Source organism: Rutidosis leptorrhynchoides, chromosome 3, assembly GCF_046630445.1.
Source record: "Rutidosis leptorrhynchoides isolate AG116_Rl617_1_P2 chromosome 3, CSIRO_AGI_Rlap_v1, whole genome shotgun sequence".
NCBI classification, from domain to species: domain Eukaryota; kingdom Viridiplantae; phylum Streptophyta; class Magnoliopsida; order Asterales; family Asteraceae; genus Rutidosis; species Rutidosis leptorrhynchoides.
Genome location: NC_092335.1, coordinates 123,862,067 through 123,883,895, shown reverse-complemented (window position 1 = coordinate 123,883,895; position 21,829 = coordinate 123,862,067). Strand labels below are relative to the sequence as shown.

The following is a 21,829-nucleotide window of genomic DNA, read 5'->3' as shown; positions in this document are numbered from 1 at the left end:
TTTGTTGAAAAGTCTTTGCGCTCGTAAAATTTACCCTCTTATGGTTGGACATGGCCGAAACGCGGACCGATAAATCAATTTTCTGGGGTACACTCGGTGGACACCCTATTGTAGAAAAGGCACTAGGTGGATTTCTACCCCAACTGTTGTTATAGTGGGTATCATGGATATATATTACACTAGACCGTTTGAGGAGTTTCTACTCTCAATATTCGCTATCAACCGCAACACCCTCGTAAACATCAATCCTATGATTCAATACTTTGAGGTGCACGAAATTATTTTTGGAGGTTCATCTCACCTGGGGTTGGCCATTCTTTATAACCCATGAATCGCTTTCTTTTCATCCACACATAAATTTAAGAAAATGGATGAATCCTAGATTTCCTCGCTCACTGTACAATGAAGTTCACTCTCGTTGAAATATCACACCTTTTGTACGTCTTCCTTTCGGAAATGTAATGAAAATTTACTTTGAAGTCCATGATCCTCGTTATCTCCTTTGAGAGAATTGCCTTAAATATCTATGCCACTGATGTGACTACTCCATATATATTTCTTCCTTCATTGTTGCAACTATATTTCATTCGTCCCAGTTCGTCCCCTTGGGGAGCTTCTGTTTTGTTGTTAAGAAGGAAGATGGTTCGTTCCGATTGTGTATTGATTATCGCGAGTTGAACGAGCTTACTGTTAAAAATCGTTACCCTCTTCCTAGAATTGATGATCTGTTCGATCAGCTTCAAGGTTCGTCTGTTTATTCTAAAATTGATCTTCGTTCCGGTTATCATCAATTGCGTGTTAAAAAATCTGATGTCCCGAAAACTGCTTTTCGCACCCGTTATGGTCACTACGAATTTCTTGTTATGCCGTTCGGATTGACAAACGCACCTGCTGTGTTCATGGACCTCATGAACCGTGTGTGTAGACCCTATCTAGACAAATTCATTATTGTTTTCATCGACGAAATCCTTATTTATTCTAAGAGTGATGAAGAGCACGAAGAACATTTAAAATTAGTGCTCGACCTGTTAAGAAAAGAAGAGTTGTACGCTAAGTTCTCTAAGTGTGCTTTCTGGTTACGAGAAGTTCAATTCTTTGGACATATTGTTAGTAAACAGGGAATACAAGTTGATCCTGCCAAGATTGAGGCAATTGAAAAGTGGGAAATTCCGAAAACTCCTACTCAAATTCGCCAATTTCTAGGATTAGCATGTTATTATAGAAGGTTCATTCAAGATTTCTCTCGTATAGCGAAACCTCTGACTGCTTTAACGCACAAGTGGAAGAAGTATGAGTGAAAGGATGAACAAGAAACTGCTTTTCAAACTTTGAAGAAGAGGTTGATTACCACTCCGATATTATCACTACCTGAGGGTAATGATGATTTTGTTGTTTATTGTGATGCTTCACGTCAGGGCTTTGATTGCGTTTTGATGCAACGCAAGAAAGTTATTGCGTACGCGTCACGTCAGTTGAAGATTCACGAGCAGAATTATACAAACCATGATTTAGAGTTGGGAGCTGTTGTATTTGCGCTTAAGATTTGGAGACATTATCTTTATGGAGTCAAAAGTACAGTGTACACAGATCACAAAAGTCTTCAACATATCCTTGATCAGAAACAGTTGAGTATGAGGCAACGAAGATGGACTGAGACGTTGAATGATTATGATTTTGAACTTATATTTTAAAAACTAAAATAGAAATAAAATACTTTATAATTTTATAAAAATCTTAAAAATAGATTTATATATATATATTTTTTCAGTTTTTTTTATGTTTTAAATAAAAACAAAATATTTAAATAAAACTTATATTTTTATAAAAATAAAGAAACTTTATAAAACTTAAATATTTAACAAACTCTTAAAAATATTTATATTTTTATTTTTCTTTTTATATTTTCGAATATTTAAAACGTATTTTTACAAAAACATATTTTTATAAAAGTAAACTAAAAATAAAAATATTTTTTTTTTATATTAGCGTTGCGCTTCCGGCTTTTAAGCAAGAAATCGATTCCCCGGCAGCGGCGCCAAAAATACTTGATGTTTAAAGCTAAGTATACTATTAAATTTTACTAGGAAATACTATTAAATAGGATACAATATTACACAAGATTATTTATTTATTTATAGAATGGATATACTTAAACCTTGCTACAACACTTATAGGCAGTGTACCTAATCGTACAGTAGTGTAGTTTTTAGTAAGTCCGGTTCGTTCCACAGGGAAAAATCTTTAAACAAAGCTTAACGCTATATTAGTTTTAATTTATAAAAATACAAATATATATAAGTAATATTATTATTATAAAAGGGGGGGGGGGTTACCGTTTATTGACCGGTTTGTCGATTTTTAAAACTTTAGTCGCAGTTAAAACCTAATGTAAAATATTAAATAATAAATACAATACTTAATTTAAAGCGTAAAGTAAATAACGATAATGAAATTGCGATAAATAAAAGTGCGATAAAATAAAATTGCGATAATTAAAAATACGATAATTAAAAGTGCAATTAAATACAATAACAATAAATAAAAGTGCGATACTTAGAAGTGCAATTAAATATAAAATAAAGGAAATTAAATATGAAATAAAATAATTATGCTTATTTAAACTTCCGTAATCATGATGTTTGATGTGTTGATTTTAGTTTATTCCCATGGGTTAATTGTTCTTTGTCCTGGATTATTTAATATGTCCATACGGATATGTCCATAATAGTCCATCAGTCATAAATATAAAGAGCGAAAGCATTCGTCAAATTATTCTTATTCCCGAAGTCAAATATTCCAACTAATTGGGGATTCGAATTGTAACAAGGTTTTAATACTTTGTTTAATGAATACACCAGGTTATCGACTGCGTGTAAACCAAGGTTTTACTACTTTGTTAACAATTACACCAATTACCCTTGAATGTAATTCACCCCTGTTTCAACAAGTCTATTAACTATTAATCCAGTTCCGTGTCCGGTAAAATGAATAATTATTGGTATTTATAGATATCCCGCCCACCGTACCCAGTCAAGCGTATGTGGTTATATATAAATACGTCAAATTATAAGTTTGTATATTAAATTAACAAGGTATTGTTTAGTTAATATAAAACCCATTAATAGCCCATAGTCTAATTTCCACAAGTGTCGTTCTTTTATCCAAACCCCAATTATGGTACAAAGCCCAATTACCCAATTTAGTATTTAGCCCAACATCATGATTACTTCGGATTAAATAAGCATAATAATAACTTAGCTACGAGACATTAAATTAAAAAGGTTGAACATAACTTACAACGATTAAAAATAGCGTAGCGTTACACGGACAGAATTTCGACTTACACCCTTACAACATTCGCTAACATACCCTTATTATTAGGATTTAAAATTAAAATTAAAATTAAAATATAAATATTTACGTATACATATATAGAGAGAGATTGATTTTATGGATATTTTTTACGATCAGAATGCGCGAGCTTTATAGGCAGTTTCATAATTGGGGGCTCCGCGAGTCGCGTCACTTCTCTTCTTCAAACTCCGCAACTCACGGAGTTTGATTTTACAGCTCACTCCATTTTGGATCCTTTCTTGCCGACGGATTTTAAATATAATATAATATATAAATTAATTTTAAGAATTAATTATATATTATATTATATTCATGTGCATAGTTGACTTGTAATTTTTAGTCCGTTGCGTCGAGCGTTGAGAGTTGACTCTGGTCCCGGTTCCGGATTTTCGAACGTCCTTGCGTACAATTTAATATCTTGTACTTTGCGTTTTGAATCTTGTACTCTTGTAATTCTGAGACGTTTCTTATCAATAATTGGAACCTCTTTGATTGTATTTTGTACTTTTGAGCTTTTTGGTCGTTTGCGTCTTCAATTCGTCGAATCTATCTTTTGTCTTCACCTTTTATTATTTAAACGAATATCACTTGTAAATAGAACAATTGCAACTAAAAGCTTGTCTTTCTTGAGGAATAATGCTATGAAATATATGTTCGTTTTTAGCATTATCAACAGTAACTAAGGCTCCGTCCATATTCATGGATCTTATGAATCGCGTATGTAAACTTACCTAGACAAATCCGTCATCATATCCATAGGTGATGTCCTAACCTATTCAATTCAAGTAAAGAAGAAAACGAACGACATCTCCGTCTCACGCTCGAGCTCTTGAGAAAAGAACAACTCTACGCCAATTTCTCCAAGTGTGAATTTTAGTTAAACGAAGTCCATTTTTCTAAACCATGTTGTTAGTGGTCAAGGTATTAAAGTAGATCTCACAAAGATCGAAGTCACACGTAATCAGAAAACCCTCACTACTCCGACTTGTATTCGTAAAATTTTGGATCTCGCCAGTTATTACCGGAGACTCATTTCCGACTTTTTCCATATTGCTCGTCCTTTAACCTCGTTAACTCAATAAGGGAAAAATTTAACCTCTCCGTGTCTGAACCTCGAACGTGATTATCCACACCAACCTTACTAGCCAAATTCGTGTAGCACAAGATGGAACTCAAATATGGAAATATTTCTACGTGAACGCCTGAAAGGCATCCTCTTTCGACTCGAAATCAAGGAAACAGAAATTCGTTACATTCGTATGAAGAATTAGAATACTTAATTACGGACCCGATCAATATTCTCATCACCACCTACCACGTTACATAACTCTGTTATTTCACTGTTACCGTCTAATATTACTGGAACCTAAGATAGCACACAATCCAAGGATACCTCTTTCTTCTTTGACTTATCGTCCTTATGATTCCGAAATATGGCCAACTACTACTCAACTCCGAACTATATAACTACGTGTACTATCTCGTTCCCATCGAGTCTCAACATTTGGCCACAAGATGCGCGATATGGCTACATCAAGATGAAAACTCATCCTATTTTAAATTCTCATTTCGCTCCTATATTTTTTTTTCTCTTTTCGCTCGTACTTCCGTATAAGGAAACCTTTTATCTAAATTCTCAAGGGAGAGAGAGACTCTTTGCGTATTACTAGTATTCGCCACGAGGGTGAATAGTGTAACGACCCCACTTTTTTTGTTATCTTTTACCGTAAATTATTTAACGACCGTTAACTGTTATTCGTGCCACGTCATTTCTATGACCTATATTATTATTTTTTTAATAATATATTAATGATTATGTGCTATGTGAATATTTGTATTCATAATTTAAGTTATACGTTTCTACGTGTCGCGGATTTCTATCCGGCGAATCTTTTCGGTTTTCTAACCAACGGTCAGACTTTTGAGATTTTTAAATCCAATTTATTTTAAATATGATATTTTAATGTCATATGATTATATATAGTGTTTATATATTTTATTCGTCGCGTATTTGTTATCTCTCCGAAAAATCAATCGCGTAGTAGCGTTTTCGTGTTTCGGGCTTCGTTCGGGCATTTGGGCCACAAGCAATTATACATTTTATCAAATTTGGGCAAATGGGGGCCCACCCCTCTCAATATTTCGGCCAAACTCCTTTGAAAGGGGGGTATTTGTGCAAAATTGGTAACTAGTGACTAAAATGATCAAAAGTCTCATTTTCCTTCATTTCACCCTAATTCCTCATTTTAATTTTCTCCTCTCTTTCTCCTTTCTTTTGAGCCATCACCTGCACCACCAATAATCATCATCATCTTTTCATTTCAAGCTTGAAGATTTAGGGCTTTCATCATTTTCGGATTCACCGTATCGAGCTCTACGCGTTCATACTAATCATTTCTTGATTAGGGTATAAACCCTAACCCTAGATTTTAAATTTTTCTTAATTTTTTTGTATTTTGATGTTATATTGAGAGTATGATGATTACATGTTATTGTATTGATGATTGTATGCATAGAATTGCTCGATTATACATGTTTTCAGTTTGATTGAATTGGGACAGCAGCTTTTTCGGTCATTTATGGGTATGTAACTGATATAAAAGTGAAATTAAAGTATCTAGATGAGTTCCTCTCATCAAGACATTAATTTTAGACTCCGAATTCATGTCATTTCGATTCCCGGAGCTTAAGATATGATTGAAATGGTGTTTTGTTGAGATTAAATTATGAAAACGAATTGAATCAGGTATGATCTGACTTTGTGACCATTTTTGGAGTCTTTAAGGTGTACTAGTGTGTTAGGATTGATGATGGGATGAACTTTCATGTTCGGGTCATCTAAATCCGAGCCACGGATCACCGGTTATGACTAAAACACGTTTTTGAGCGGATTGAAGATCCAAACTGATTAGTGGCTGTAAGTCACGACTTGGTTGCTGTTCTTGGGGTGTTCTTGAGCACAATAAGGTTTCGGGTGAGTTGGTTAGACGAAGATATATATAAGACTCGCCGAAAACTGATTCCCGGGGCTCAAGTTATGACCCGATGAACTTGTGATTAAAACTTATGGTTAAGTATTAAAACTTATGATATAAATAATGATTTTCATTATTATTAAATTACTTATGATATAAAAAGTAATTATTATAATTTAAGACTTATGATATATATTTATTATATCATTTAATTATTACTTATGATTTCATTAACATTTTAATTAAACTTATGATTAATAATACTTTTATTATTAATGGAAAATACTTATGATAAGTATTAAACTTATATTATGAGATTATTATTATAAGACTTATAATAAGGATTAATTAATTATTTAATTATTATAAGGCTTAGTTATTATTTAATTATAATTTAATTATTAAATACTTATGTTATATTAATTATATCATTTTAACTTATTTTAACTTTAATAATTCATTTTAATTTAATTAAACTTATATTATGACATAATTATACATATTTAACTTTAATTAACATTATAAATAATATTATTATTACAACTTACACTTTTAAAATTGATGTTGACGATGTTTGACCAAGGTTGACTTTTGAGTTGACTTTCAGTTGACTTTGACTTTCAGTTGACTTTCTAATTAAAGAAACTTTCCTAACTTAAAACTTTCTAAAAATAGAAACTTTCTAAATATGGAAACTTCCTAAATTTGGAAACTTTCCAAATATAGAAACTTTTCTAAAATAGAAACTTTCCTAAAATAGAAACTTTCCAAAAATAGAAACTTTCCAAAAATAGAAACTTTCCAAAAATGGAAACCTGCTAAAAATAGAAACTTTCTAAAAATAGAAAGTGTGTGTCCGTACGCTGTTCCGATCAAACCGATGCATGTTGAGTATTGTTCCATGTCTACTTGCAAAATGTACAATAGCTATCATACTAAGACTTGACATAAGTTAGTTATTTATATCGACCTGCTTTATTTATAGGTCGGCGTTGTGAGCATTCCTGATCAGTTTACTTCGTTAGCTGTTTGCTTGTTTGTGTGGTTCCTTCATTTACTATTAAGGTGAGTTATAGTCCCATTTTTCTATTTTAAATTTTTTGGGATGAGAATACATGCAATTTATTTATATTTTGGACACAAGTGGAAGTTGGTTAAATTATTCATTGTGAGCTGAACAAAAATATTCCCTAGTCTGGTAACTGTAATAACTGGTTTCTACTGGTGAACGCGAATCCTACGGATAGATCTATCAGGTTTGACAACCCAAAATTATAGCAATTTATAATCGGAATGTTTAGTACTTCGTATTTAGTTGAAGATACACTTATTCGGTGTATATTATTTATTGTGTTTGGCAAGGGTAAATAAATGGTTAAGTGGTTACCAGGTGGCTCACGGAAAATGGAATAATATTATTATATGTTTTTAGCATATAATTTTGTGGTCCAAAAAGGAGTTTTTATGTTTTCAAACATAAATTTTTATGGTTTAAATTAAACATTGTTTGCAATATTAAACCTATAATTCACTCAACATTTTTGTTGACAGTTACTCGCATGTTTTATTCTCAGGTTCATGATTGACTGCTTCCGCTGTGCTTAGAAAGTCTGCATATTTATGATGGCAGCTTTTGTTAAACATTAACTTACATTCTGTTTCGTTACATTAAATAGTGGGTGTTTGTTGACTTTGTTTTGGTCAACTTTTGGTTAGAATATTTATGTATAGTTATTCTAAACTTATACATTTTAGTAGATTTCCTTTATAGGAAATCAATTTTAAATAAAGAATGCAAGGTTGTTTTATTAAATTCATTTAGAGTTTCAATCAAGCTGTGGGACCAAGATAATGATGGTCGTCAAACGTACTTTGACGGGTCGTTACAGTTGGTATCAGAGCCTTAGTTGTACGGAATTAGGCTGCATTGATGTCGTTACCCGAGTCAATAGGGTGCATTAGTGAGTCTAGTCTACAGCCCGGCCTATTATATATTATTATTATATGGATTATTTGTATCGTATTGGTATATATATTGTTATCATACATACATCTCTATTATGTTCTGAATCCGGGAGGAACTTCCATTCCGATTTAAACATATTCTCTGACTCATGCGAACTTATCCTTATAAGAACACCTCCGGTAGAAACCGAGGGATGTCATTCTCGACTTCTGAAATTCTCGACATTTCTATATCATCTATTATGGTTATGTACATAACGTTTGAGTTATATTACGCGAGATGTCATTCTTGACTTCTAAATGCTCGGCATTTCAATGTCAGCTATTATGTTTAGGTATATAACATTCTGGTTATATTACGTGCCTTTGTGCCGTTATGCCTATGTGCTTTGGTTTTTGAACCGAAAAACGTCATTCTTGACTTTTAGAGATTTTTGGCACTTCGAAGACATTTCTATGTCATCGTTACTCCTATTCGTTACTTATGATGTTTTGTCTCTTGTGCTATCTTTAGCACATTGTTTAAGAAATTATTTTAGAGAAATTGTATGGAAATTCGAGGTTGATCGCGTGTCCTGACCTCATGTAGTGCTATTGGAATGGAACTATTAATTAGTGAAATATAATGGTGTCAGGCCAACTTGATTATATTACGTTAATTCATAAAGAAGTCCCAATATTGTGACATGAGGAATAGAAAGCGAGTCAAAGAAATTTTTTACACTACTCGTTCAGAAGTTCCGATGTATTACATGGATAGGGAAAATAATCATTATCTTACTTGTTGATATACGAGAAGCTCGTTTTAACCAGATTTACTATCTCATGTTCTATCCTTCATAACTCGCTTGTTAGCAACAGCTTCGCTCGGGAACAATTTTGGCCCAAGGACTTATGTCCTGATAATAGTCAAAACAACATTTAACTCATTGGTTTCATGACCTCGTAACATTTGTTGGTCAAATGTCGCACGACGATTCAAGTCCTTTACTCGATCTTCCATGATCTTTCTTCAACTTGTAACCTCTGAAATACAGATACTCTATTTATCATCGAGAGTTTTACACATTTGTTTAATTGGGCGGTTCTCACGGGATTTATGGGTGAATATAAGTAATGAAATATTTTGTCATGTATACAATTTATAAAATCATACATGTATGTATGGATTTAAATGAATAAATTTACCCTTACCTATTTTGGCTAGTATATACTAAATCATACCTTCAAAATTATTTTAAAACCACTCATTTATTGAGCTGTTTGACTAAGTCAATTTATTTTATATAAAATGGTACACGTTGTACATACTTCTAAATTTACTAAGAACTTCGTTCCGTTTATGTTGCACATCAAACATTTAAATATTTTTCAAAACTCCTTTGATTGATTTTATCAAATTTTCGATTTACTCTACAGAGTATTTGGATCACAGTTATTCTCATCCTCTGTTTAAGGATGAAACTTACCATTAAGTTCATTGATAGAAACTCTGACACCACTTTGGATGCCGGTTTCATAAAATTTGTTGGAAAGTCTTTGCGCTCGTAAAATTTACCCTCTTATGGTTGGACATGGCCGAAACGCGGACCGATAAATCAATTTTCTGGGGTACACTCGGTGGACACCCTATTGTAGAAAAGGCACTAGGTGGATTTCTACCCCAACTGTTGTTATAGTGGGTATCATGGATATATATTACACTAGACCGTTTGAGGAGTTTCTACTCTCAATATTCGCTATCAACCGCAACACCCTCGTAAACATCAATCCTATGATTCAATACTTTGAGGTGCACGAAATTATTTTTGGAGGTTCATCTCACCTGGGGTTGGCCATTCTTTATAACCCATGAATCGCTTTCTTTTCATCCACACATAAATTTAAGAAAATGGATGAATCCTAGATTTCCTCACTCACTGTACAATGAAGTTCACTCTCGTTGAAATATCACACCTTTCGTACGTCTTCCTTTCGGAAATGTAATGAAAATTTACTTTGAAGTCCATGATCCTCGTTATCTCCTTTGAGAGAATTGCCTTAAATATCTATGCCACTGATGTGACTACTCCATATATATTTCTTCCTTCATTGTTGCAACTATATTTCATTCGTCCCAGTTCGTCCCCTTGGGGAGCTTCTGTTTTGTTGTTAAGAAGGAAGATGGTTCGTTCCGATTGTGTATTGATTATCGCGAGTTGAACGAGCTTACTGTTAAAAATCGTTACCCTCTTCCTAGAATTGATGATCTGTTCGATCAGCTTCAAGGTTCGTCTGTTTATTCTAAAATCGATCTTCGTTCCGGTTATCATCAATTGCGTGTTAAAAAATCTGATGTCCCGAAAACTGCTTTTCGCACCCGTTATGGTCACTACGAATTTCTTGTTATGCCGTTCGGATTGACAAACGCACCTGCTGTGTTCATGGACCTCATGAACCGTGTGTGTAGACCCTATCTAGACAAATTCATTATTGTTTTCATCGACGAAATCCTTATTTATTCTAAGAGTGATGAAGAGCACGAAGAACATTTAAAATTAGTGCTCGACCTGTTAAGAAAAGAAGAGTTGTACGCTAAGTTCTCTAAGTGTGCTTTCTGGTTACGAGAAGTTCAATTCTTTGGACATATTGTTAGTAAACAGGGAATACAAGTTGATCCTGCCAAGATTGAGGCAATTGAAAAGTGGGAAATTCCGAAAACTCCTACTCAAATTCGCCAATTTCTAGGATTAGCATGTTATTATAGAAGGTTCATTCAAGATTTCTCTCGTATAGCGAAACCTCTGACTGCTTAACGCACAAGTGGAAGAAGTATGAGTGAAAGGATGAACAAGAAACTGCTTTTCAAACTTTGAAGAAGAGGTTGATTACCGCTCCGATATTATCACTACCTGAGGGTAAAGATGATTTTGTTGTTTATTGTGATGCTTCACGTCAGGGCTTTGATTGCGTTTTGATGCAACGCAAGAAAGTTATTGCGTACGCGTCACGTCAGTTGAAGATTCACAAGCAGAATTATACAAACCATGATTTAGAGTTGGGAGCTGTTGTATTTGCGCTTAAGATTTGGAGACATTATCTTTATGGAGTCAAAAGTACAGTGTACACAGATCACAAAAGTCTTCAACATATCCTTGATCAGAAACAGTTGAGTATGAGGCAACGAAGATGGACTGAGACGTTGAATGATTATGATTTTGAACTTTTATATCATCCGGGAAAGGCCAATGTTGTGGCCGATGCGTTAAGTCGTAAAGAAAGGGCTGAACCTCGTAGGTTTAGAGCCTTGAATATGACAATTCGAACAAACCTCGCAAGGCAGATTCTTGCAGCACAACAAGAATCCTTGAAGGAGGAGATTTTTGTAACGGGAAGGTCAGAGGCTTAAGTAAACAATTTAAGGTACAAACCGATGGTACTCGGTATTTTGCGGGACACATTTGGGTTCCGAAGTTTGGTGATCTACGACAATTTGTTTTAGATAAGGCTCATAAGTCTAGGTACTCTATTCATCCTGGTTCAGGAAAGATGTATCATGATATTAAGGAGCTGTATTGGTGGCCTAATTTGAAAGCTAATGTGGCTATGTATGTGGCTAAGTGTTTGACCTGTGCTAAGGTTAAAGCTGAACATCAAAAACCGTCAGGACTGTTGGTGCAACCTGAGATTCCCAAGTGGAAGTGGGAAGGTGTTACGATGGATTTTATTACGAAGTTACCAAGAGTTGTGGGTGGTTATGATGCCATTTGGGTGATTGTTGACCGACTCACTAAGTCAACTCATTTCTTGCCAATTAAGGAAACTAATTCAATGAAGAAGCTTACTCGTTTGTATTTGAAGGAGATTGTTTGGAGACATGGTGTTCCTGTATCGATTATTTCGGACCGAGACAGTCGATTTACATCGAGGTTTTGGCAGTCCTTACAAGATGCTTTGGGAACTAAATTGGGTATGAGCACCGCTTATCATCCACATTCGGATGGTCAGAGTGAAAGGACCATCCAAACGTTGGAAGACATGTTGAGGGCATGCGTAATTGATTTTGGTAATGGTTGGGATAGATGCTTATCGTTGGCTGAATTTTCTTATATCAACAGTTATCATGCAAGTATTAAGGCTGCACCGTTTGAAGCTCTGTATGGCAGAAAGTGTAGGTCTCCTGTCTGTTAGAATGAGGTTGGGGATGCTCAACTCACAGGTCCAGAAATTATTCATGAGACTACCGAGAAGATCGTACAGATTAAGGAAAGATATAGAACCGCCAGAAGTCGGTAAAAGAGTTATGCAAATAAGAGAAGGAATGATATTGAGTTCCAAGTTGAAGATCGGGTTATGTTGAAGGTATCACCTTGGAAAGGTGTGGTACGTTTTGGTAAAACGGGAAAGTTGAATCCTTATTTTGTTGGACCGTTTGAGATTATTGAGAGAGTTGGACCAGTGGCTTATCGTTTGAAATTACCACAAGAACTCAGTGCAGTTCACGATGTTTTTCATGTATCGAATTTAAAGAAGTGTTTGGCTGAAGTCGATGAAACTATTCTACTGGAAGGACTTTATGCTGATAAGCAACTTCATTTTATTAAGAAACCTGTTGAAATTATGGATCGAGAGGTTAAGACTCTTAAACAGAGTAGAATTCCTATTGTTCGGGTTAGATGGAACGCCAGACGCAGTCCCGAGTTCACTTGGGAGCATGAAGATCAGATGAAGCAGAAGTACCCGCATTTATTCCCAGATGCTGAGTCAACCCCTGCACCTGCTTAAATTTCGGGACGAAATTTCTGTAACGGGAAGGTACTGTAACGACCCTACTTTTTCCGTTATCTTTTACCGTAAATTATTTAACGACCGTTAACTGTTATTCGTGCCACGTCATTTCTATGACCTATATTATTATTTTTGTAATAATATATTAATGATTATGTGCTATGTGAATATTTGTATTCATAATTTAAGTTATACGTTTCTACGTGTCGCGGATTTCTATCCGGCGAATCTTTTCGGTTTTCAAACCAACGGTCAGACTTTTTGGGATTTTTAAATCCAATTTATTTTAAATATGATATTTTAATGTCATATGATTATATATAGTGTTTATATATTTTATTCGTCGCGTATTTGTTATCTCTCCGAAAAATCAATCGAGTAGTAGCATTTTCGTGTTTCGGGCTTCGTTCGGGCATTTGGGCCACAAGCAATTATACATTTTATCAAATTTGGGCAAATGGGGGCCTACCCCTCTCAATATTTCGGCCAAACTCCTTTGAAAGGGGGGTATTTGTGCAAAATTGGTAACTAGTGACTAAAATGATCAAAAGTCTCATTTTCCTTCATTTCACCCTAATTCCTCATTTTAATTTTCTCCTCTCTTTCTCCTTTCTTTTGAGCCGTCACCTGCACCACCAATAATCATCATCATCTTTTCATTTCAAGCTTGAAGATTTAGGGCTTTCATCATTTTCGGATTCACCGTATCGAGCTCTACGCGTTCATACTTATCATTTCTTGATTAGGGTATAAACCTTAACCCTAGATTTTTAATTTTTCTTAATTTTCTGTATTTTGATGTTATATTGAGAGTATGATGATTACATGTTATTCTATTGATGATTGTATGCATAGAATTGCTCGATTATACATGTTTTCGGTTTGATTGAATTGGGACATCAGCTTTTTCGTTCATTTCTGGTTATTTAACTGATATAAAATTGAAATTAAAGTATCTAGATGAGTTCCTCTCATCAAGACATTAATTTTAGACTCCGGATTCATGTCATTTCGATTCCCGGAGCTTAAGATATGATTGAAATGGTGTTTTGTTGAAATTAATTATGAAAACGAATTGAATCAGGTATGGTCCGACTTTGTGACCATTTTTGGAGTCTTTAGGGTGTACTAGTGTGTTAGGATTGATTATGGGATAAAGTTTCATGTTCGGGTCATCTAAATCCGAGCCACGGATCACCTGTTATGACTAAAACACGTTTTTGAGCGGATTGAAGATCCAAACTGATTAGTGGCTGTAAGTCACGACTTGGGTGCTGTTCTTGGGGTGTTCTTGAGCACACTAAGGTGTTGGGTGAGTTGGTTAGGCGAAGATATATATAAGACTCGCCGAAAACTGATTCCCGGGGCTCAAGTTATGACCCGATGAACTTGTGATTAAAACTTATGGTTAAGTATTAAAACTTATGATATAAATAATGATTTTCATTATTATTAAATTACTTATGATATAAAAAGTAATTATTATAATTTAAGACTTATGATATATATTTATTATATCATTTAATTATTTCTTATGATTTCATTAACATTTTAATTAAACTTATGATTAATAATACTTTTATTATTAATGGAAAATACTTATGATAAGTATTAAACTTATATTATGAGATTATTATTATAAGACTTATAATAAGTATTAATTAATTATTTAATTATTATAAGGCTTAGTTATTATTTGATTATAATTTAATTATTAAATACTTATGTTATATTATTTATATCATTTAAACTTATGGTTAACTTTAATAATTTATTTTAATTTAATTAAACTTATATTATGACATAATTATACATATTTAACTTTAATTAACATTATAAATTATATTATTATTACAACTTACACTTTTAAAATTTATGTTGACGATGTTTGACCAAGGTTGACTTTTGAGTTAACTTTCAGTTGACTTTGACTTTCAGTTGACTTTTGTTGACTTTCTAATTAAGAAAACTTTCCTAACTTAAAACTTTCTAAAAATAAATAGAAACTTTCCTAAAATAGAAACTTTCCTAAAATAGAAACTTTCCAAAAATAGAAACTTTCCAAAAATAGAAACTTTCCAAAAAGGGAAACCTGCTAAAAATAGAAACTTTCTAAAAATAGAAAGTGTGTGTCCGTACGCTGTTCCGATCAAACCGATGCATGTTGAGTATTGTTCCATGTCTACTTGCAACATGTACAATAGCTATCATACTAAGACTTGACCTAAGTTAGTTATTTATATCGACCTGCTTTATTTATAGGTCGGCGTTGTGAGCATTCCTGATCACTTTACTTCGTTAGCTGTTCGCTTGTTTGTGTGGTTCCTTCATTTACTATTAAGGTGAGTTATAGTCCCATTTTTCTATTTTAAATCTTTTGGAATGAGAATACATGCAATTTATTTATATTTTGGACACAAGTGGAAGTTGGTTAAATTATTCATTGTGAGCTGAACAAAAATATTCCCTAGTCTGGTAACTGTAATCACTGGTTTCTACTGGTGAACGCGAATTCTACGGATAGATCTATCGGGTTTGACAACCCCATTTCGAGCTAGTCGCGCTAGCGATTTATAATCGAAATGTTTAGTACTTCGCATTTAGTTGAAGATACACTTGTTCGGTGTATATTATTTATTGTGTTTGGCAAGGGTAAATAAATGGTTAAGTGGTTACCAGGTGGCTCACCGAAAATGGAATAATATTATTATATGTTTTCTAGCATATAATTTTGTGGTCCAAAAAGGAGTTTTTATGTTTTTAAACATAAATTTTTATGGTTTAAATTAAATATTGTTTGCAATATTTAACCTATAATTCACTCAACATTTTTGTTGACAGTTACTCGCATGTTTTATTCTCAGGTTCATGATTGACTGCTCTGCTGTGCTTAGAGAGTCTGCGTATTTATGATGACAGCTTTTCTTAAACATTAACTTGCATTCTGTTTCGTTACATTAAATAGTGGGTGTTTGTTGACTTTGTTTTGGTCAACTTTTAGTTAGAATATTTATGTATAGTTTTTCTAAACTTATACATTTTAGTGGATTTCCTTTATAGGAAATCATTTTTAAATAAAGAATGCAAGGTTGTTTTATTAAATTCATTTAGAGTTTCAATCAAGCTGTGGGACCAAGATAACGATGGTCGTCAAATGTACTTTGACGGGTCGTTACAAATAACCCTGACGAACGTTTTCTATTGTCGATAAGAAACTTGTTCCAACAAATGTTTTCGAGCCCTAACTAACTTGCTCAAACATATCTTAAAGAATTCTATTCCAACACGGTGTACCATTGTCAATTATCTCAGATCGGAATGCTCGTTTCATTTCTAGATTTACAAGAAGCCTGGGGAACACGTTTAGACATGAGTACCGCGTATCATTCACAACCCGATGGACCAAGCAAAAGTACGATTCAAATCTTGGAAAGACATGTTACAAACTTGTATTGTTGCCTTTAGTTATTTCCTCTTACAATAGTAGTTACCACTCGTGTATTAACGCCGCACTTTTCGAAACCTTATATGACCGCAAATGTTGCTCTCTTATTCGTTGGACTGAAGTAGGTGACAAGAAAATCACCGGATCCGAACTCATTCAAGAAATAACCGTGAAGGTCGTTCAAGTCCGAGAAGGGCTCAAGATGGCCCGTAGTCGCCAAAAGGGCTATACCGATGTTAGACGTAAACCTCTCGAACTCCAAGTGAGTGACCGCGTAATATTGAAAAGTCGCACCTTGGAAAGGTGTAAATTCATTTCAGGAACTGGGAAAGTTAAATCTGCGATATTGATCCTTTTGAAATCTTGGGGCGTATTGGACCCGCTACATACCGTTTAGATCTTTTGACCCAATTAGGTTCCCGTCTATCTTACATTCCATGTATCAAACTTTGAGAAGTGTCCTATGGAACAAGAACTTGTTATTTCTTTTAGATGAGCTTACTATTGATGACAAACTCCACTTCATGGGAGAACCGGTTGAAATTATGGATCGTAAAACCAAACCTTAAGACAACGTAAAATCCCGACTGTCAAAGTTCGTGGGAATGCCCATGGACGTATCTTCACTTATTCGTAGAATTGACAACGCAAGGTCTCGAGGAAGAGACATCGACTATTTCTTTTAACTAAATTTCAGGACAAAATTTCTTTTAAGGTGTGGGTAATGTAACATCCCGCATTTTTTCGCTAAATTATTTTTAACGTCCGTCTTTTTATTTTATATAATGCACTCGTATCTAGATTCGTATCTTCCATTATTTAGCATTTCTAATATTCATGTTATTTAATTATAACCTCTCTAGTTTACTCTAGCGTATTTAAAATAATCGTTTGGTTAAATCACGCACCCGCTTCAAAGTCGAGGGATTAATGTTGCCAAGTGGGCAAAGAATTGACTAGGTCAACTAGTCAAAGTGCTTCTCCTCCACTCAATCATTCACCTCCCCATCTCATTTCATTCTTCCTTTTTTACTCTCAAAAACCCAATTCATTCAATCATCATCTAATTCGGATTTAGGAAGCAAACATCAAAACAAATTACATATTTGGAATCCTTGCATCTTCCTCTTCAATTCCATACCAATTTAATCTCATTTGGGTAACTTTCTAAAAACACTAGATTCTTTTTTCTTGATAATTTTAACTTATAAAAGTGTTAATTAGTGTCTATGGCTCAAGTCTAACATGAATATATGATTTATATGCTCGATCTTGTTATTTTGATGTAACTAGCTTAAACTTGAAATGGGTTACTTTAATCCTTGATTTTGGTTGATTAAATGTTGTTTAAATGTTAAAGTTCATGTATTAAATGTGTTACTAGCATCATTAGCTTCGTTTTGGTATGTATGTTGATTTAGAAAAGCCTCATTTACAAAATTGTTGAATTCATGATTCTTAGTTAGGGATTGATGAACTTTAAAATGAACTTTTGATACATTGAATGCTATGAAATGTTGTTAGTAAGTGTTTAGTTACAATGTATGTTTAATTACCTACGAAAGAGCGTATTATATATGTGTATTAAGTTCCCGAATCATCTTATGCATTTTATGAACTTGAAACCTTGATGATGAGCGTTAAATGATCATTCGGCGAGAATTCGATTATTTTAAATGATGTTTTTGTTTGATTAAAAGTGTTTAGTTGTATTCGTCGTCAAAATACCTTTCTAACGATATAAGATACGTGTTTTGAATGTTTACGGTTCATTAGTTATGGTTGTATGAAGTTGGATTCGTGCATTAATCAAAACTGCCAGATTTGCCGAACAGATAGTCTGAGCGCCGCTCAGTGTCTTGGAGCGCCGCTCCGGGCCCCGGCTATCCAAAAATGCACATTTTTGTTTAATTCTAACTATTCTACGCACCCCCGATCAACATAAAACTTGGCCAACATGCTTATATTTGATTAAAAACCTCAGAAAAATAGTTCGGGACCCGACCCGAACTTGTTGACTTTTTCGTTGACTTTGACTTGACCAAAGTTGACTTTTGTTCAAACTTAACCAATACTTGTTTAAACCCTTCTAATCTTCTTGTATATTTGATTCTTGCATGAAACTTGACAACTTGATTCACATGCTTTATAATCGAGTCGTAATGAGCCATAGGACTAATTGAACAACTTTGACCAATCATGTTACCGTTATTGATACAACCTACTTGTTTAGGTCAAGACTAGCATTCGTTCTTGCATACGTTTACTTGTGAAGTACTATTATACTCTTGCACTCAAGGTGACATCATAGTCCCACCTTTTCAACAACTTTTATTCTTTTAAATCGTGGGCTGAGAAACATATACATTTCATACTTTTATACATTAAACACAAATACGAATACAAAGATACATACGAGTTAGAACAAAAGTCCTCAATCCAATTATCATTAGTTACACTTGCAGGGTGTAAGTGTAAGCGAGTAATTATGTTGTGTGGCCATACGGGTTTGACGAACCCTCATTCAGATGGTTCGCTACCGTTAGTGAATGAAATATAATTTTATCGGGTATAGTGTAAGTTCTAACACTATAGATTCAAAATTAAGAGGAAAGATTCAGTTAAGCTTTGGTAATTGGGTGCTCGTGATACAAATGACATTTTTGGAATGTAAACGATTCGGATAATCAATTCACACTAAACCTTGTGGTTCAATACAATATACTTACTAAACCTATGATTTCACCAACATTTTCGTTGACAGATTTTCTATGCTTTTCTCAGGTCCTTGAATGATATGTGTTACATGCTTCCGCTCACTATTTTGATACTTGCTTAGATGTCGAGTATACATGCATTTATGGAGCATCTTTTGGCTTTACTTCAAATTGTTTCGCATAGGTTTCATTTGTACTTAAAAATGTTGTATCGTATTAGTCGTTGAACTACTTTTGTAAACTTGAAACATATTTACATTTGAAATGAATGTGACATGTTTTGGTCAAACGTCATTTTAAAGACTTATGACCACGTAACGGGACCTAAGTAGACGGCGCCGTCAATGACGATTTTGTCGAGTCACTACATATAACTATCCCTAATGACATCCCTAATGTCATCTGCTTCCTCCATTTCCTCGTCCGAACCCCTTTCTACCAGTGGATGGGTGCCCTGATATGGTTGGCCTATTGTGTTTTCGAGTTAGTACCTGTGCACCTTGATAAACTTGCAATCCTATACTCTAGGCTTGTTCCTCAATCTCGACCATCGGACCCCCTCTATATTTATCTACACCTAAATACTCTCCAATGAGAGTAACAAAAATGCCTCCTCCTATTATTCCCCCCTCCTGTATACCTTCCACCATTTTGGACAAATAATACCCAACACAGTAGGGGATGTTAACAAAGCCTCTAGGGTCTCGAATGCACTTAAGGTAAAATAAATCGTTTAGGGTCATTTTCTCCTTGTTTCTACCTCGTTGTGTAATAGAGTTTACTAAAAACCTATGAATTACGCGAAGCTCTGGCTGGTCAATATCTAAATAAGAGTGTTTTCCATCCCGCCTAAATACATTAAATTTTGACATACGCCTCCATATGGCATTAGCGTCAAAATCTCTATCTACCCTCTCACCTTCATAAATCAAAGATGTACAATCAGGTGATAATAATTCAGCCCGGGGGGGGGGGGGTAAATCTGTAAAGCCCTAGCCAAGTCCAGCATGGACATCCTGTACATCCTACCTCCAAGTAAAAATCTAAGAAAAGTCCTATCATCTAACATAGATACATCCTTATTAAATGCTATAGTACTCATTAATTCAACACACCACTCCTTATATATAGGCCTACGAGTGGTAAACAAACGTTCCCAATCAGGAAAAGAAGAGTTCCCATACCTTTGGATTAGTAACTGCCTAACTGAGTTAGCTAGGTTGACTTCTTCCAAAGGTCTCCAATCTATTACCCTTGGTACTTCCACATTTTTGGTGTAAAGCTTAAATTTGTTATGTTGTTACGTCGGGTAATCCATCCAGTTTCGCTCAAATCTGAGATTGGGATGTAATTCCTGTTCATGAACTCTGGAGTTTATTATTAACTGATGAGGCGGATATTGTATGTAGGCGGTAAAATTTTTTTAGTTCCGGTTCATAATATGGTAGGTGTTGATTATGATGTTGCTGCTCTTGTTGTGGCTCAGGTTGCAGCTCAGGTTGTGGCTCTGGGTCAACTTGTCTAGATGATGATGCACCGTCAGTATCTGTATTTCTCTGCAAAACACATTAAACACAAAATTTGTGCATCCAAATATGCATTAGTGTGAGTAGAATAACAACTTAAAACAATTACAATAACATGTTTAATCCATATTAAACTTATACTCATTTTCATAATTTTAACAATTCTACACTTTTTCAAATAAGCATATATGAAAATATATACAATTTTTATAAGCATTTAACTTAAATAACATGTCAAAATAATCATTATTAGCAATTAAACAAGTTTCAAATGGCATTTATATCAAATTGATCAAGTTCATGAATTTTAGACTTAAAAAGTCCACTTTGATGTTCAAAAATCATGTTTAGGATCAAAGTTTGGATCATTTAGCAACCTAAACATGTTACACTACTTAATTTAGCACTAATTCATAACAAAATTCGGCCATAACCTGTTTATATCAAAAAGCCCCAAATTGCTCAAGAACACAAACCCTAGATTTCTAATAATTTTGAAGTTTAAGGCTTCAAATCATGACAAATAGCATCAATCTAGGTTATACAAGCATAATAAACTAACAATTTAACTCTAATTAAGCTAGAAATCATCAACATCAAATTAGGTAAAAATTTGCTCAAGAACACTATAATTCGAATTTAAAGACTTTAAGGGTGAAATCGTTACCTTCTTCCTCCCAAATCCGAACAAAGGCATGTTTAGAGTGGATTGTAGCACGAAATTTGGAGTGATTTGATGAAAAATTGATGATTTTAGGAGTGTTTGTGTGTGTGTTTGTATTTTTGTGTGTGTATTGTGAGGAGCAGAGAGCAGCTCGTGGGGATTTTGATACCTGACCTGTTTTCCCAGACCATGCGATCGCATAGATATCCAGTACAAACCCCATGCGATCGCATGGGGTCTATTTCTCTTAATGAAATAAAGTAAATTTTGTTTTTAAATTCACACCAAACTTAAATTTAAAATGCATATTAATAAAATTTCATGTAAATATTATTAATATTTATATACATTAGTTTTACAAAATAATATAATTAATTTTACAAACTTATATTTAAAATAAAAATCTTTTTGGTCTT

General features: G+C 34.0%; 1 protein-coding gene across 1 annotated transcript in view; it reads left to right on the top strand.

Annotated features, from left to right (window-relative positions):
* LOC139900352 (uncharacterized) overlaps nt 1-20,748 on the top strand; it is a 156,169-nt gene extending 135,421 nt beyond the window's left edge. The window contains exon 2 of the mRNA XM_071883129.1: nt 20,633-20,748. Coding sequence (XP_071739230.1) covers nt 20,633-20,748 — 116 coding nt within the window. The remainder of the gene's footprint in view (nt 1-20,632) is intronic.
* The last annotated feature ends 1,081 nt before the right edge of the window (nt 20,749-21,829 follow it).